Source organism: Oncorhynchus gorbuscha, unplaced genomic scaffold (genome assembly GCF_021184085.1).
Source record: "Oncorhynchus gorbuscha isolate QuinsamMale2020 ecotype Even-year unplaced genomic scaffold, OgorEven_v1.0 Un_scaffold_12:::fragment_2:::debris, whole genome shotgun sequence".
In the NCBI taxonomy this organism is placed as follows: domain Eukaryota; kingdom Metazoa; phylum Chordata; class Actinopteri; order Salmoniformes; family Salmonidae; genus Oncorhynchus; species Oncorhynchus gorbuscha.
In genome coordinates this window covers 161,595-178,421 of record NW_025744531.1, presented here as the reverse complement: position 1 = coordinate 178,421, position 16,827 = coordinate 161,595, and the positions used below count along the sequence as shown (strand labels likewise).

General features: G+C 52.6%; 1 protein-coding gene across 2 annotated transcripts in view; it reads right to left on the bottom strand.

The window, feature by feature from the left end:
* Positions 1-16,827, bottom strand: part of ches1 (checkpoint suppressor 1) — a 57,794-nt gene that overhangs the window by 7,230 nt on the left and 33,737 nt on the right. For both annotated transcript variants that reach the window (XM_046332265.1, XM_046332266.1), the window contains exons 3-4: positions 11,847-11,995; positions 3,669-3,727 (exon numbers count right to left, since the gene is read on the bottom strand). In XM_046332265.1, the coding sequence (XP_046188221.1) occupies positions 3,669-3,727; positions 11,847-11,995 (208 nt within the window). The remainder of the gene's footprint in view (positions 1-3,668; positions 3,728-11,846; positions 11,996-16,827) is intronic.

The window sequence follows — 16,827 nt, the reverse complement described above, 5'->3', positions numbered from 1 at the left end:
GGAGAGAGGAAAAGAGAAAGAGAGAGAGAGAAAACAGAGAGAGAGAGACAGCGATAGGTGTTTAAATAAAGAGGGGTAGAGAGAAAGACACAGAGGTAACGGTAGAGGGAAAGAGGAAGTGTGTGAGCCAGGGCTCCAGTCATTTGAGGCTGGCTGCTCAGCTCGGCTCACGGACGGACGCCCCAGTTCAGCTCAGTGAAACAGCTGTCATCCACGTCTCTCTCTGGATCTCTGGGGTCAGTGTGCTTTTCAGAAATGATGACCACCATTTGCTTTTGTCTGCGACTTCTTCTTTTTTCTTTCTTTTCTGTCTTTTTAAAGCATGTGAACTCACACATTTGGCCCTATCATCACAGTAGCTGTCGTCTGCCATTTTATGAATAAGTAGGCCTATGTGTAATATACATGCATTATGTACCGTAAAAGAGTGTCTCTGTTGTACTGTACGTATAGGGTTTTGTCTGTTAGCCCCTGACTGTTAGCCCGCATCCATTATCCATGTTAATCCTATTGACTCTGGTTGTGGGGCCGACCCTGATATCTTTAGGGCTGCTCCTGTTGTCCTTATAAGTAAGTCCCTGCCTGTCTGCAAACTATCTCCATTGTAATCTTGATCACTCGCTGTGTGTGTGTGTGTGTGTGTGTGTGTGTGTGTGTGTGTGTGTGTGTGTGTGTGTGTGTGTGTGTGTGTGTGTGTGTGTGTGTGTGTGTGTGTGTGTGTGTGTGTGTGTGTGTGTGTGTGTGTGTGCACACGACTATCTTTGTGTGTGTCAATGTGTGTGCTACTGCTTGGTCTTTCTGGGTCAACATCCCCCTCTGCTTTCTCCCTCCCCCTTTTGGGTCTCTCTCTCGCTCCGGCGGCAGGGAGGGCTTTCCGTTGCCGTGGAGACGGCTCCCATTCCACATGCCACAGAGCAGTAGATCATGCTTCAGCGGAGGAGGCAGGAAATACCTCTCTGTGTTCAACAGCCTCAGAGGCAGAGCACACAGCGAAGAGATGACCCTGTTTACCCCATAGACACACTGCACACTCTACTCTGGCCTGGCCCTGCTCTGCCTAATCTAACCCTGGCCTGGCCCTGCTATGCCTAATCTAACCCTGGCCTGGCCCTGCTATGCCTAATCTAACCCTGGCCCTAGCTCAGCTCTGCCTAATCTAACCCTGGCTCTAGCCCAGCTCTGCCTAATCTAACCCTGGCCTGGCCCTAGCCCAGCTCTGCCTAATCTAACCCTGGCCTGGCCCTAGCCCAGCTCTGCCTAATCTAACCCTGGCCCTGCCTGGATACACAGGCAAGTCTCTGTTCGATTTGTCCACTGACTCTCTCTCGGTTTCCCTGTCTATCTTTCCTATCCATTTATACAAAATGTGTCCCTCTTTCTGTAGATCTTTTCATTTGCTTGCTTACTTTCTGTCCCCCTTTCCTCTCTCTCTCTCTCTCTCTCTCTCTCTCTCTCTCTCTCTCTCTCTCTCTCTCTCTCTCTCTCTCTCTCTCTCTCTCTCTCTCTCTCCCTCCCCTCCCCCGCTTCGTCTCCCATGCAGCCATGCTATGTATAGCGGTGACTCATGTCTTCCAACTTCGGAGGCATGCCGTCTCTGCAGGTATAAAGCCTGAGACATATGCTGCTGAGAAGCTGGGCAAAAACACTGCTCACATTGTCTATACACCCTGGCGGTACAGAGAGAGAGAGAATATATACAGTGAGCTCTTAAAGTATCGGGACAGTGACCATTATGTTGTTGTTAAAGTGCAGAATGTCAGCTTTAATTTGAGGGTAGCATCCATATTGGGTGAACCGTTTAAATATTGCAGCCCTTTTAATACATACTGTAGTCCCCCCATTTTAGGGGACCAAACGTATTGGTACAAATTCACTTAGATGTGTATTAAGGTAGACAAAAGTTTAGTATTTGACCACATATCCCTAGCACGCTATGACTACATCAAGCTTGTAACCGGAGGGTTCAGACGCAGTGTCCAGAGCTCAGGGTTAAAGGTCATTCCCAGCAGACCTTGAGAAAGCAACTGTTTCAGGGCTAGCATGGCGAAACCAGGGCAAGCATGGCGAAACCAGGGCTAGCATGGGGAAACCAGGGCTAGCATGGGGTAACCAGGGCTAGCATGGGGAAACCAGGGCTAGCATGGGGAAACCAGGGCTAGCATCGTGAAAACCAGGGCTAGCATCGTGGAAAGCAGGGCTAGCATCGTGGAAACCAGAGCTAGCATCGTGGAAACCAGGGCTAGCATTGTAGAAACCAGGGCTAGCATCGTGGAAACCAGGGCTAGCATCATGGAAACCAGGGCTAGCATCATGGAAACCAGGGCTAACATGTGGAAGATACAGTATCAGCATGTAGACAGTTTCCACTGGGTTTCAACTCAGCACAGCTTAGAATAGCCCAAGGCTGTGGGCTGTGGGACTAGGATAGTGAGCGAGTAGAGTAATGTATGTTCCTACACTTTCCATGCTGATAAATCTTCTTGAAATGAATTGAATTAATAGTGGCTATCTGTCCGCTCTCTATCCTACTGTATACTACCTCTCTCTTTCTTTCTCCATCCCACCTCCCTCTTTCTCCATTCATACCTCTTTCTCTCCCTCCCTGTTTCTCCATCCCTCTCTTTCCATTCCCTTCACTCTCTCCCCCTCTCTCTCCCTCCCTCCCTTCCCCTCTCTTTCCACTCCTCTCTCCCTCCCACCTCTCCCTCATCCCTTCTCCTCCCTCTTTCCCTCCCTCTATCCCTCTCTCTTCCTCTATTCCTCTCTCCTACCTCCCACCTCTCCCCCTCCCTCTTACTCTCTCTGTCCACTATCTACCCACCTATCCCACCTTTTTGACAATGGAGTAATGATCAATGTTCTCCCTCTCCCCTTTTCTCTCCCTCTCCCCTCTCTACCCCTCCCTCTCTCCTTCCCTCCCTCCCACCGGACCCATCAGTCACAGGCAGGTCTGTAGGGAGACCGGGCCCTTCAGATGCTTTCCACGCCGGCTCCTTGACCATTACTCCATTATCAGAGCCAAGGAGTGGCGATGGAGAGGATGGAGGACACGGCCCAGACGCCTAATGTATCCATTTCCCCCATTTAGAGCACCGCTGGCCCACCGCACTCCCAGAGTGCACTCTGATTGGGATTGAATGTCCATTTAAACTGCCAGCCAGCCCTCCAGGGAGAAAAGAGAGGGGGAGAGGGAGAGCGAGGGAGACAGGGAGGGGGATGTCAGAGGAGAGAGGGAGAAAAGAGAGGGGGAGAGGGAGAGCGAGGGAGATAGAGAGGGAGGATGTCAGAGGAGAGAGGGAGAGAAAGTGAGGGGAGAGAGCGAAAGTGATGAGAGAGGAAAAGTGACGAGAGAGAGAGGGAGGGTGGGTGAGAGAGGGTTATGGAAAGCTAAAGTGGAGGTGAAAAAAAATCACATGATGCCTTCCCGAGCTTCAGATCAGAGCAGAGTTTTTTTTAAACTTTCAAACACGCCCTGTCAAACAGAAGCATCCTCTGAAATGTTGCCAAGTGTCAGGATGCAGCACTTGGTATTCTCAAGGTGCCTTCTAAAAAATAATTCAGAACTCAGGAGTTGGCATCCAAGCAGAGAGAGAGAGGGAGAAAGAGAGAGAGAGAGATATTAAGACAGACACACAAACAAGACACAGCGATGCAGAAAGGTAGCCTACCTTGTAAGATAACTCCTCCGTTCTTTCTTAAGAAGGGACTCCCTGGCCATAGTGGAGGACTGAAGAGAGAGAGAGAGAGAGAGGAGAGAAAGGGAGAGGTGGGGAAGGGAGAGAGAGAGAGTGACAAAGAACGAGTGAGAGAGAGAGATTATAAAATCTATGTACACAAACAACAAGTGTGCAGTTCAAATTGGCAAAAAAACACACATTTCTTTCCACAGGGCCGTGGGGTGAGACAGGGACGCAGCTTAAGCCCCACCCTCTTCAATGTATATATATCTATATATATAAATAAACAAATTGGCGAGGGCACTAGAACAGTCTGCAGCACCCGGCCTCACCCCACTAGAATCTGAAGTCAAATGTCTACTGATGATCTGGTGCTTCTGTCCCCAACCAAGGAGGGCCTACAGCAGCACCTAGATTTTCTGTACAGATTCTGTCAGACCTGGGCCCTGACAGTAAATCCGAGTAAGACAAAAATAATGGTGTTCCAAAATAGGTCCAGGTGCCAGGACCACAAATACAAATTCCATCTAGACAATGGTTCCCTTAGAGCACACAAAAAGCTATACATACCTTGGCCTAAAATTCAGCACCAACTTCAGCAAAGGTGTGAATGAGCTGAGGGGCAAGGCAAGAAGGGCCTTCTATACCATCAAAAGGAACATCAAATTCGACATATCAGTTAAAGATACTTGAATCAGTTATAGAGCCCATTGCCCTTTGTGGTTGTGAGGTCTGGGGTCTGCACACCAACCAAGAATTCACAAAATGGGACAAACACCAAATTGAGACTCAGCATGCACAATTCTGCAAAAATATCCTCTGTGTATAACGTAAAACACCAAATAATGCATGCAGAATAGAATTAGACTAATTATCAAAATTCAGAAAAGAGCCGTTAAATTCTACAACAAAGTGATTCCCAAACCTTCCATAACAAAGCCATCACCTACAGAGAGATGCCTGGAGAAGAGTCCCCTAAGCAAGCTGGTCCTGGGGCTCATTTCACAAACACAAACAGACCCCACAGAGCCCCAGGACAGAAACACAATTAGACCCAACCAAATCATGACAAAACAAAAAGATAATTACTTGACATATTGGAAAAAACCCCACAAAAAAACAGACAAAGAACGCTATTTGGCCCTAAACAGAGAATACACAGTGGCTTCCTGACCACTGTGACTGACCCAAACTTAAGGAAAGCTTTGACTATGTACAGACTCAGTGAGCATAGCCTTGCTATTGAGAAAGGCCGCCGTAGACAGACATGGCTCTCAAGAGAAGACAGGCTATATGCACACTGCCCACAAAATGAGGTGGAAACTGAGCTGCACTTCCTATCCTCCTGCAAAGTGCATGACCATATTAGAAAGACACATATTTCCCTCAGATTACACAGATACACAAAGAATTCGAAAACATGCCCAATTTTGATAAACACCCATATCGATTATCGATTGGATGAAATACCACAGTGTGACATCACAGCAGCAAGATTTGTGACCTGTTGCAACAAGAAAAGGGCAACCTGTGAAGAACAAACACCATTGTAAATATAACCTATATTTATGTTTATTTATTTTCCCTTTTGTACTTTAACTACTTGCACATAATATGACATTTGTCATGTCCTTATTCTTTTGGAACTGTTGTGAGTGTAATGTTGACTGCACATTTTTATTCTTCATTTCACTTTTTTGTTTATTATCTAGTTCACTTGCTTTGGTAATGTCAACATATGTTTCCCATGCCAATAAAGTCATTACATTGAAATGGAATTGAGAGAGAGAGAGAGAGAGACAGAAAGAGTGAGTGAGTGAGTGAGTGAGTGAGTGAGTGAGTGAGTGGTGAGTGAGTGAGTGGTGAGTGAGTGAGTGAGTGAGTGAGTGACTGAGTGAGTCAGACAGACAGACAGACAGACAGACAGACAGACAGACAGACAGACAGACAGACAGACAGACAGACAGACAGACAGACAGACAGACAGACAGACAGACAGACAGACAGACAGACAGACAGACAGACAGACAGACAGACAGACAGACAGACAGAGTGAGAGAGAAAGATGGTCAATCATTTGATCATGTAAGTTTCTGCTCCAGGCCGCGCCAGACTGACAGAAAAGGTGCGTCCCATGTGGCGCCCTATAACCAGGGCCCTGGTCAAAAGTAGTGCCCTAGAGAGGGGATAGGGCTCCATTTTAGACGCAGACAAACTGAAAGGAAAGCAGGAATTTGAGCTCATAAGCCTGTGATCCTGATGACAGTGATTATATCCCAGCATTGCCATTATTCTATCCCCTGTGATTACCACAGAGAATTACTGCTCCACTGATGTGGTCCACAGGGGTGATTCCTCATGACTTCCCCCCAACACACACACGGTCGCACAAAGCACACTCACGACAAACAGCCGCACATAACACTTACAAAGACGCACACAGGCGATGATACACGCTCGCACACACACGCTCGCACACTCTCCTGCCGATCATTACTCTGCTAACGGAGTATTTAGTAGCTAATGGTCATGTTCATCTTCACACACACACACACACACACACACACACACACACACACACACACACACACACACACACACACACACACACACACACACACACACACACACACACACACACACACACACACACACACACACACACACACACACACACACACACACACACACACACACACACACACACAGAGAGAGAGAGGGAGAGGGTGAGGTAAGTCTCTCAAGTCTGTAGCGGAGCTGTAAGGTTTGCAGACAGTGTTCAGTGGTCTTCGGATCCAGATTATTGAGCATGGTCCGGTGAGCTCTCACAGACTTGACTTTGTGAATCACGGAAGGTTTCAGCTGGGACTGTCCAAGACTCACTGGTGCTGTGGGCAGCTACTTTACAGGCTTAGTACAGACTGACTGAACAAACCCTTTTAGGACCATTAGGAGACACAGTGAGACTGAACAAACTCCTCCAGGACTACAGAGAGACAAAGTAGATTAGAGACGGAACAAACTCAACTCCTTCAGGAGCAAAGCGACACTATTTTCTATTAACCCCAGAGAGACACTATACTCCACTTTACTGAGCTGTTCTCATTACACCACTCACTGAGAGAGTAAAGTCACGGTGTAATATTAGCTCTTCTATTGTTCCTGAGCCCATCTGAAAGACAGGAAGAAAGAGTGGATTTGGAGGTCTAGAACCTCTCCTCCTGTTCTCTCTCTCTCTCTCTCTCTTCTCTGATGTTTTAACCAGAGATGGACAAAAGCAGGTAACAAAAACAACACAAACAGAAAAATACAGCCCTGAGCCACCTGCTGTTGCCATGGAGAGTTAAGCGTTGCCACGGCGATAACATATTTTTTTTGCGCTAACTGCCTGTCTCTTTTGTTCTTTCTCCCCAATTCTCTTTCTCTCTCTCTGTCTTCCCCTCTATTTCCTCTCTATCTGTCTTCCCCTCTATTTCCTCTCTCTCTCTGTCTCACCCTATTTCTTCTCTCTCTATGTCTCCCCCTCTATTTCTTCTCTCTCTCTGTCCCCCCCTCTATTCCCTCTCTATCTGTCTCCCCTCTATTTCCTCTCTCTCTCTCTGTTTCCCCCTCTATTTCCTCTCTCTCTCTATCTGTCTCCCCGTCTATTTCCTCTCTCTCTATCTGTCTCCCCATCTATTTCCTCTCTCTCTCTATCTGTCTCCCCCTCCATTTCCTCTCTCTCTCTGTCTCCCCATCTATTTCCTCTATCTGTCTCCCCCTCTATTTCCTCTCTCTCTATCTGTCTCCCCATCTATTTCCTCTGTCTCCCCATCTATTTCCTCTCTCTATCTGTCTCCCACCCTATTTCCCCTCTCTCTATCTGTCTCCCCCTCTATTTCCTCTCTCTCTATCTGTCTCCCCCTCTATTTCCCCTCTCTCTCTGTCTCCCCATCTATTTCCTCTCTCTCTCTATCTGTCTCCCCCTCCATTTCCTCTCTCTCTCTGTCTCCCACCCTATTTCCCCTCTCTCTATCTGTCTCCCCCTCTATTTCCTCTCTCTCTCTGTCTCCCACCCTATTTCCCCTCTCTCTATCTGTCTCCCCCTCCATTTCCCCTCTCTCTCTGTCTCCCCATCTATTTCCTCTATCTGTCTCCCCCTCTATTTCCTCTCTCTCTATCTGTCTCCACCTCTATGTCCCCCCTCTCTCTCTCTCTCTCTCTCTCTCTCTTGCTCTCTCTGTCTGTCTCCACCTCTATTTCCTCTCTCTCTCTCGCTCTCTCTCTCTCCCCCTCTATATCTGTCTCCCCCTCTATTTCCTCTCTCTCTGTCTCCCCATCTATTTCATCTATCTGTCTGCCCCTCTATTTCCTCTCTCTCTATCTGTCTCCCCTTCTATTCCCCCCCTCTCTCTCTCTCTCTCTCTCTCTCTCTCTCTCTCTCTGTCTCCCCCTCTATTTCCCTCTCTCTCTCTCTCTATCTGTCTCCCCCTCTATATCTGTCTCCCCCTCTATTTCCTATCTCTCTCTGTCTCCCACCCTATTTCCTCTCTCTCTCTCGCTCTCTCTCTCTCCCCCTCTATATCTGTCTCCCCCTCTATTTCCTCTCTCTCTGTCTCCCCATCTATTTCATCTATCTGTCTCCCCTCTCCCCCTCTCTCTCTATCTGTCTCCCCCTCTATTTCTCTCTCTCTCTCTCTCTCTCTCTGCCTCCCCCTCTATCTTTCCCCCCTCTCTCTCTCTCTGTCTCCCCATCTATTTCATCTCTCTCTCTCTCTCTGTCTCCCACCCTATCTATTTCTCTCTCTCTCTCTATCTGTCTCCCCCTCTATTTCCTCTCTCTCTCTCTGTCTCCCCATCTCTCTCTGTCTCCCACCCTATGTCCTCTCTCTCTATCTGTCTCCACCTCTATGTCCCTCCTCTCTCTCTCTCTCTCTCTCTCTCTCTCTCTCTCTCTCTCTCTCTCTCTCTCTCTCTCTCTCTCTCTCTCTCTCTCTCTCTCTCTCTCTCTCTCTCTCTCTCTCTCTCTCTCTCTCTCTCTCTCTCTCTCTCTGTCTCCAACTCTATTTCCTCTCTCTCTCGCTCTCTCTCTCTCTCCCCCTCTATATCTGTCTCCCCCTCTATTTCCTATCTCTCTCTGTCTCCCACCCTATTTCCTCTCTCTCTCTATGTCCCCCCTCTCTCTCTCTCTCTCTCTCTCTCTTGCTCTCTCTGTCTGTCTCCACCTCTATTTCCTCTCTCTCTCTCTCTCTCTCTCTCTCTCTCTCTCTCTCTCTCTCTCTCTCTCTCCCCCTCTATATCTGTCTCCCCCTCTATTTCCTCTCTCTCTCTGTCTCCCCCTGTATTTCCTCCCTCTCTCTATCTATCTCCCCACCTATTTCCTCTCTCTCTATCTGTCTCCCCATCTATTTCCTCTCTCTCTCTGTCTCCCACCCTATTTCCTCTCTCTCTATCTGTCTCCCCCTCTATTTTTTCTCTCTCTCTGTCTCCCTCTCTATTTCCCCTCTCTCTCTCTGTCTCCCCCTCTCTCTCTCTGTCTCCCCCTCTCTCTCTCTCTCTCTCTCTCTCTCTCTCTCTCTCTCTCTCTCTCTCTCTCTCTCTCTCTCTCTCTCTCCCTCTATTTCCTCTCTCTCTCCCCCTCTATTTCCTCTCTCTATCTGTCTCCCCCTGTATTTCCTCCCTCTCTCTATCTATCTCCCTACCTATTTCCTCTCTCTCTATCTGTCTCCCCATCTATTTCCTCTCTCTCTCTATCTGTCTCCCCCTCTATTTCCTCTCTCTCTAGCTGTCTCCACCTCTATGTCCCCCCCCTCTCTCTCTCTCTCTCTCTCTCTCTCTCTCTCTCTGTCTGTCTCCTCTCCTCTATTTCCTCTCTCTCTCGCTCTCTCTCTCCCCCTCTATATCTGTCTCCCCCTCTATTTCCTATCTCTCTCTGTCTCCCACCCTATTTCCTCTCTCTCTATCTGTCTCCACCTCTATGTCCCCCCCCCCCCTCTCTCTCTCTCTCTCTCTGTCTGTCTCCACCTCTATTTTCTCTCTCTCTCTCTCTCTCTCTCTCTCTCTCTCTCTCTCTCTCTCTCTCCCCCTCTATATCTGTCTCCCCCTCTATTTCCTCTCTCTCTGTCTCCCCATCTATTTCATCTATCTGTCTCCCCCTCTATTTCCTCTCTCTCTATCTGTCTCCCCCTCTATTCCCCCCCCTCTCTCTCTCTCTCTCTCTCTGTCTCCCCCTCTATTTCTGTCTCCCCCTCTATTTCTTCTCTCTATCTATCTGTCTCCCTCTCTTCTCCACGCTCCCTCTTTCTTCCTCTTCTCCTCTCTCCCTCTCTTCTCCTCTCTCCCTCTTTCTCCCTAATATATGCCATTTAGCAGACGCTTTTATCCAAAGCGACTTACAGTCATGTGTGCATACATTCTACGTATGGGTGGTCCCGGGAATCGAACCCACTACCCTGGCGTTACAAGCGCCATGCTCTACCAACTGAGCTACAGAAGGACCACCTCTCTTCTCCTCTCTCCCTCTTTCTCCCTCTCTTCTCCTCTATCCCCCTCTCTTTCTAATTATTTTCTTCTTCCGCCAGGCAACAAATAGATTTGTGGTGTGGCTGCACCTGTCTCAGCGCATGTGTTGCCATGGAGGCGTTCCCGTCGTCTAGGCAACCATGCATTAATCGTCTCGCGAGGGGCTAACTCGTGGCAGACGGTCGTTCAGCCCTCCTCCCGCTCTCTCCCTCTCTAGTCCCTCGAGACTCCCTCTCCTCCCTGCTCGCTTCCCTCCTCCCCCATCCAGATGCCGATAGGGTGTGAAGGAATGCGCCAGGGAGCTGACCTGATACCCAGCATGCTCTACTCTGTCTCTCTTCCTCCTCCTTCCCATCCTCCCTCTCATGGAACCCCTAAATGTTCTGCATGCCATGCACAATCATTCAGGAGCAGAGTAAGTCATTGGTGGAAGGTGGAACTGAGAAATGTGAGCTCTCTGAGGCACAACAATGGAGGTAGACAAAGAAAACACATGTGAATCTCCCTCCCCCTCCCTCCCTCCCTCCCTCCCTCCCCTCCCTCCCTCCCTCCCTCCCTCCCTCCCTCCCTCCCTCCCTCCCTCCCTCCCATTGTATACACCACTGAGATAATCCTGGCCCCACAAAGCCCTCTGCACGCTCTCTGTACCATAATCACTGACCTGACTTTGATACCATCACAATGCCCCTCACTGAAGGACACAGGCAAACATGCCTCCTCTCCAATAGCCCTGTCCGTTTCCAGACATGGGTTCTTCTGTGTGCGTGTGCGCGCGCATGTGGGCTACTGAGTCAAAGTGCCGCTAGGGACCCCGGGCGTGAAGTCTCTGTCAATAGAAAACGTATTCGCCTTATTCCTCTTTCTAATGCTGTATAATGTCATGGAGAAACTGACATCTTTTCCCTTTTCCACCAGCATCCGGAAACTGGCCTCCAATTTGTTCCACCTCCCCATCCCTCATTGTTAAAAATGACACTTTTACGTTTTACACTGAGCCAATTATTCGGTCTTACACAGTCCAGTGGTTCTGCGAGCCAACCTGCCCACTGACTGGCTGACCGATGGAGGGCCATGAGAGAAGAAAGAGAGAAAAAACTGAAAAAGCTTTATAGTGGTTTTCTCTGACATAGCTACCCACTGGGGTGACCAGAGAGGAGAGAAAATGAGAGGAATGAGAGGTGGGAGAATGGAGAGAAGAGAGGAGGAAAGGAAGGTAAGGGAGAGGGACAGAGTTGTAAAAGGGGGGGACAAAGAATTATAGAAGCAGATAAGAAGAGGGGATGTGAGGAGGTAGGAAGGGGAAGGAACGGGGGAAACTGGGGGGGGGTGTCAATGACAAATTGGGGTGGCAAGGGGTCAAAAAGAGAGGGAGAGAATAAGGGACACAAGGGAAGTGTGTGTGTGTGTGTGTGTGTGTGTGTGTGTGTGTGTGTGTGTGTGTGTGTGTGTGTGTGTGTGTGTGTGTGTGTGTGTGTGTGTGTGTGTGTGTGTGTGTGTGTGTGTGTGTGTGTGTGTGTGTGTGTGTGTGTGTGTGTGTGTGTGTGTGTGTGTAGCTACCTGTGATATGCCTTAGGGAAAGAGGGAAGAAGTGTGTGAACGATATGAAGAAGGTGTAAAAGACAGAATGAAGAGAGTGTGTGAAAAGAGTGTGAGGGGTATGTAAGCTACCTGTGAAACGCCTGAGGAGAGGTAGGGGGAGAGGTGGAGGGGGTAACCAGTCCTGGGGAGTAGGGGTGGTACGGGGTCTTCTTCAAGGCCTGGATCAGGTTGTTTCGGTACTCTGGATCTATGGACCACAACGAGCCTTTACCTATACTCTGAGAGAGGGAAGGAGAGAGTGAGGGAGAGAGAGAGAGTGAGGGAGAGAGAGAGAGAGGCAGAGAGAAAAGAGGATGGTTAGTATTATATAACTAACAACATGGAAACAGAAGCATTGACCATTTGAACCATGGCTACATGACAGTTGTTGCTCTCAGTATCCACTGTCCCTGGAAAACCAGCCTACATCATAGACGCACCAGACCACAAACAAACACGGAGACACAGAGCAGAACAAACAGGTCCAAAGCACAAGCTCAGTCAACATCGAGCACCACAACCCTCTCCATATGTCCTGTCTTTCTGTTGTTGTCAGCGACTTAATGCCCCTAGTTCTATTCACAAAGTCTCTCTGTCACTCCCTCTCTCTGCCTCCCTCCCTCTGCCTCCCTCCCTCTGCCTCTCTCTCTCTCTCCCTCTGCCTCTCTCTCTCTCTCTCCCTCTGCCTCTCTCTCTCCCTCCCTCTGCCTCCCTCCCTCTGCCTCTCTCTCTCCCTCCCTCTGCCTCTCTCTGCCTCCCTCTGCCTCTCTCTCCCTCCTTCTGCCTCTCTCTCCCTCCCTCTGCCTCTCTCTCTCCCTCCCTCCCTCTGCCTCTCTCTCCCTCCTTCTGCCTCTCTCTCTCTCCCTCCCTCCCTCTGCCTCTCTCTCCCTCCTTCTACCTCTCTCTCCCTCCCTCTGCTTCTCTCTCCCTCTGCCTCTCTCTCTCCCTCCCTCTGCCTCTCTCTCTCTCCCTCCCTCTGCCTCTCTCTCTCCTTCTGCCTCTCTCTCTCCCTCCTTCTGCCTCTCTCTCTCCCTCCCTCTGCCTCTCTCTCCCTCCCTCTGCCTCTCTCTCCCTCCTTCCCTCTGCCTCTCTCTCTCTCCCTCCCTCTGCCTCCCTCCCTCTGCCTCTCTCTCTCCCTCTGCCTCTCTCTCCCTCTGCCTCTCTCTCTCCCTCTGCCTCTCTCTCCCTCCTTCTGCCTCTCTCTCTCTCCCTCCCTCCCTCCCTCTGCCTCTCTCTCCCTCCTTCTACCTCTCTCTCCCTCTGCCTCTCTCTCTCCCTTCCTCCCTCTGCTCTCTCTCTCTCCTTCTGCCTCTCTCTCCCTCCCTCTGCTTCTCTCTCCCTCTGCCTCGCTCTCTCCCTCCCTCTGCCTCTCTCTCTCTCTCCCTCCCTCTGCCTCTCTCTCTCCTTCTGCCTCTCTCTCTCCCTCCTTCTGCCTCTCTCTCTCCCTCCCTCTGCCTCTCTCTCCCTCCCTCTGCCTCTCTCTCCCTCCTTCCCTCTGCCTCTCTCTCTCTCCCTCCCTCTGCCTCCCTCCCTCTGCCTCTCTCTCCCTCTGCCTCTCTCTCCCTCCCTCTGCCTCTCTCCCTCCCTCTCTCTCCCTCCCTCCCTCTGCCTCTCTCCCTCCCTCTCTCTCCCTCCCTCCCTCTGCCTCTCTCCCTCCCTCTCTCTCTCCCTCCCTCTGCCTCTCTCCCTCCCTCCCTCCCTCTGCCTCTCTCCCTCCCTCTCTCTCCCTCCCTCCCTCTGCCTCTCTCCCTTCCTCTCTCTCCCTCCCTCCCTCTGCCTCTCTCCCTCCCTCTCTCTCTCCCTCCCTCTGCCTCTCTCCCTCCCTCCCTCCCTCTGCCTCTCTCCCTCCCTCTCTCTCCCTCCCTCCCTCTGCCTCTCTCCCTCCCTCTCTCTCTCTCCCTCCCTCTGCCTCTCTCTCCCTCCCTCTGCCTCTCTCCCTCCCTCTGCCTCTCTCTCTCTCTCTCCCTCCCTCTGCTTCTCTCTCCTTCTGCCTCTCTCTCTCTCCCTCCCTCTGCCTCTCTCTCTCTCTCTCTCCCTCCCTCTGCCTCTCTCCCTCCCTCCCTCTGCCTCTCTCTCTCTCCCTCCCTCTGCTTCTCTCTCCCTCTGCCTCTCTCTCTCTCCCTCCCTCTGCCTCTCTCTCTCTCCCTCCCTCTGTCTCTCTCTCTCTCTCTCCCTCCCTCCCTCTGCCTCTCTGCCTCTCTCCCTCCCTCTGCCTCTCTCTCTCTCTCTCTCTCTCTCCCTCCCTCTGCTTCTCCCTCCCTCTGCCTCTCTCTCTCTCCCTCTGCCTCTCTCTCTCTCCCTCTGCCTCTCTCCCTCCCTCTCCCTCCCTCTGCTTCTCCCTCTGCCTCTCTCCCTCCCTCTCCCTCCCTCTGCCTCTCTCTCTCTCTCCCTCTGCCTCTCCCTCCCTCTGCCTCTCTCTCTCTCCCTCTGCCTCTCTCCCTCTGCCTCTCTCCCTCTGCCTCTCTCCCTCTGCCTCTCTCCCTCTGCCTCTCCCTCCCTCTGCCTCTCTCTCCCTCTGCCTCCCTCTGCCTCTCCTCCCTCTGCCTCTCCCTCCCTCTGCCTCTCTCTCTCTCTCCCTCTGCCTCTCTCTCTCTCTCTCCCTCTGCCTCTCCCTCCCTCCCTCCCTCCCTCCCTCCTCTCCCTCCCTCCCTCCCTCCCTCCCTCCCTCCCTCCCTCCCTCCCTCCCTCCCTCCCTCCCTCCCTCCCTCCCTCCCTCCCTCTCTCTCCCTCTGCCTCTCCCTCCCTCCCTCCCTCTGTCTCTCCCTCCCTCTGCCTCTCTCCCTCCCTCTGCCTCTCTCTCTCTCTCTCCCTCCCTCTGCTTCTCTCTCCTTCTGCCTCTCTCTCTCTCCCTCCCTCTGCCTCTCTCTCTCTCTCTCTCCCTCCCTCTGCCTCTCTCCCTCCCTCCCTCTGCCTCTCTCTCTCTCCCTCCCTCTGCTCTCTCTCCCTCTGCCTCTCTCTCTCTCCCTCCCTCTGCCTCTCTCTCTCTCCCTCCCTCTGTCTCTCTCTCTCTCTCTCCCTCCCTCCCTCTGCCTCTCTGCCTCTCTCCCTCCCTCTGCCTCTCTCTCTCTCTCTCTCTCTCTCCCTCCCTCTGCTTCTCCCTCCCTCTGCCTCTCTCTCTCTCCCTCTGCCTCTCTCTCTCTCCCTCTGCCTCTCTCCCTCCCTCTCCCTCCCTCTGCTTCTCCCTCTGCCTCTCTCCCTCCCTCTCCCTCCCTCTGCCTCTCTCTCTCTCCCTCTGCCTCTCCCTCCTTCTGCCTCTCTCTCTCTCCCTCTGCCTCTCTCCCTCTGCCTCTCTCCCTCTGCCTCTCTCCCTCTGCCTCTCTCCCTCTGCCTCTCCCTCCCTCTGCCTCTCTCCCTCTGCCTCTCCCTCCCTCTGCCTCTCTCTCTCTCCCTCCCTCTGTCTCTCTCTCCCTCTGCCTCTCCCTCCCTCTGCCTCTCTCGCTCTCCCTCTGCCTCTCTCTCTCTCTCTCCCTCTGCCTCTCCCTCCCTCCCTCCATCCCTCCCTCCCTCTGCCTCTCTCTCTCTCCCTCTGCCTCTCCCTCCCTCCCTCCCTCTGCCTCTCCCTCCCTCTCTCTCCCTCCCTCCCTCTGCCTCTCTCTCTCTCTCCCTCCCTCTGTATCTCTCTCTCCCTCCCTCTGCTTCTCTCTCCCTCTGCCTCTCTCTTTCTCCCTCCCTCTGCCTCTCTCTCCCTCTGCCTCTCTCCCTCTCCCTCCCTCCCTCCCTCTGCCTCCCTCTGCCTCTCCCTCCCTCCCTCTGCCTCCCTCTGCCTCTCTCTGCCTCTCTCTCTCTCCTTCCCTCTCTCTCTCTCCCTCCCTCCCTCTGCCTCTCTCTGCCTCTCCCTCCCTCCCTCTGCCTCCCTCTGCCTCTCTCTGCCTCTCTCTCTCTCCTTCCCTCTCTCCCTCCCTCCCTCCCTCCCTCTGCCTCTCCCTCCCTCTCCCTCCCTCCCTCTGCCTCTCTCTGCCTCTCCCTCCCTCCCTCTGCCTCTCTCTGCCTCTCTCTCCCTCCCTCCCTCCCTCTGCCTCTCTCTGCCTCTCCCTCCCTCCCTCTTCCTCCCTCTGCCTCTCTCTCCCTCCCTCCCTCTGCCTCTCTCTGCCTCTCTCTCCCTCCCTCCCTCTGCCTCTCTCTGCCTCTCCCTCTCTCCCTCTGCCTCTCTCTCCCTCCCTCCCTCTGCCTCTCTCTCTCCCTCCCTCTGCCTCCCTCCCTCTGCCTCCCTCCCTCTGCCTCTCTCTCTCTCCCTCCCTCCCTCTGCCTCTCTCTCTCTCCCTCTGCCTCTCTCTCCCTCCCTCTGCCTCTCTCCCTCCCTCTCTCTCCCTCCCTCCCTCTGCTTCTCTCTCCCTCTGCCTCTCTCCCTCTCCCTCCCTCTGCTTCTCTCTCCCTCTGCCTCTCTCTCTCTCCCTCCCTCTGCTTCTCTCTCTCTCTCTCTCTCTCTCTCTCTCTCTCTCTCTCTCTCTCTCTCTCTCTCTCTCTCTCTCTCTCTCTCTCTCTCTCTCTCTCTCTCTCCCTCCCTCTGCCTCTCTCCCTCTCCCTCCCTCTGCTTCTCTCTCCCTCTACCTCTCTCTCTCTCCCTCCCTCTGCCTCTCTCCCTCCCTCTGCTTCTCTCTCCCTCCCTCTGCCTCTCTCTCCCTCCCTCTGCCTCTCTCTCTCCCTCCCTCTGCCTCTCTCTCTCTCTCTCCCTCCCCCTGCTTCTCTCTCCCTCTGCCTCTCTCTCTCTCCCTCCCTCCCTCTGCCTCTCTCTGCCTCTCCCTCCCTCCCTCTGCCTCTCTCATCTCTCTCTCTGCCTCTCTCTCTCTCCTTCCCTCTCTCTCTCTCCCTCCCTCCCTCTGCCTCTCTCTGCCTCTCCCTCCCTCCCTCTGCCTCTCTGTCCCTCCCTCCCTCCCTCTGCCTCTCTCTCCCTCCCTCTGCTTCTCTCTCCCTCTGCCTCTCTCTCTCTCCTTCCCTCTGCCTCTCTCTGCCTCTCCCTCCCTCCCTCCCTCTGCCTCTCTCTCCCTCCCTCTGCTTCTCTCTCCCTCTGCCTCTCTCTCTCTCCTTCCCTCTGCCTCTCTCTCCCTCCCTCCCTCCCTCTGCCTCTTTCTGC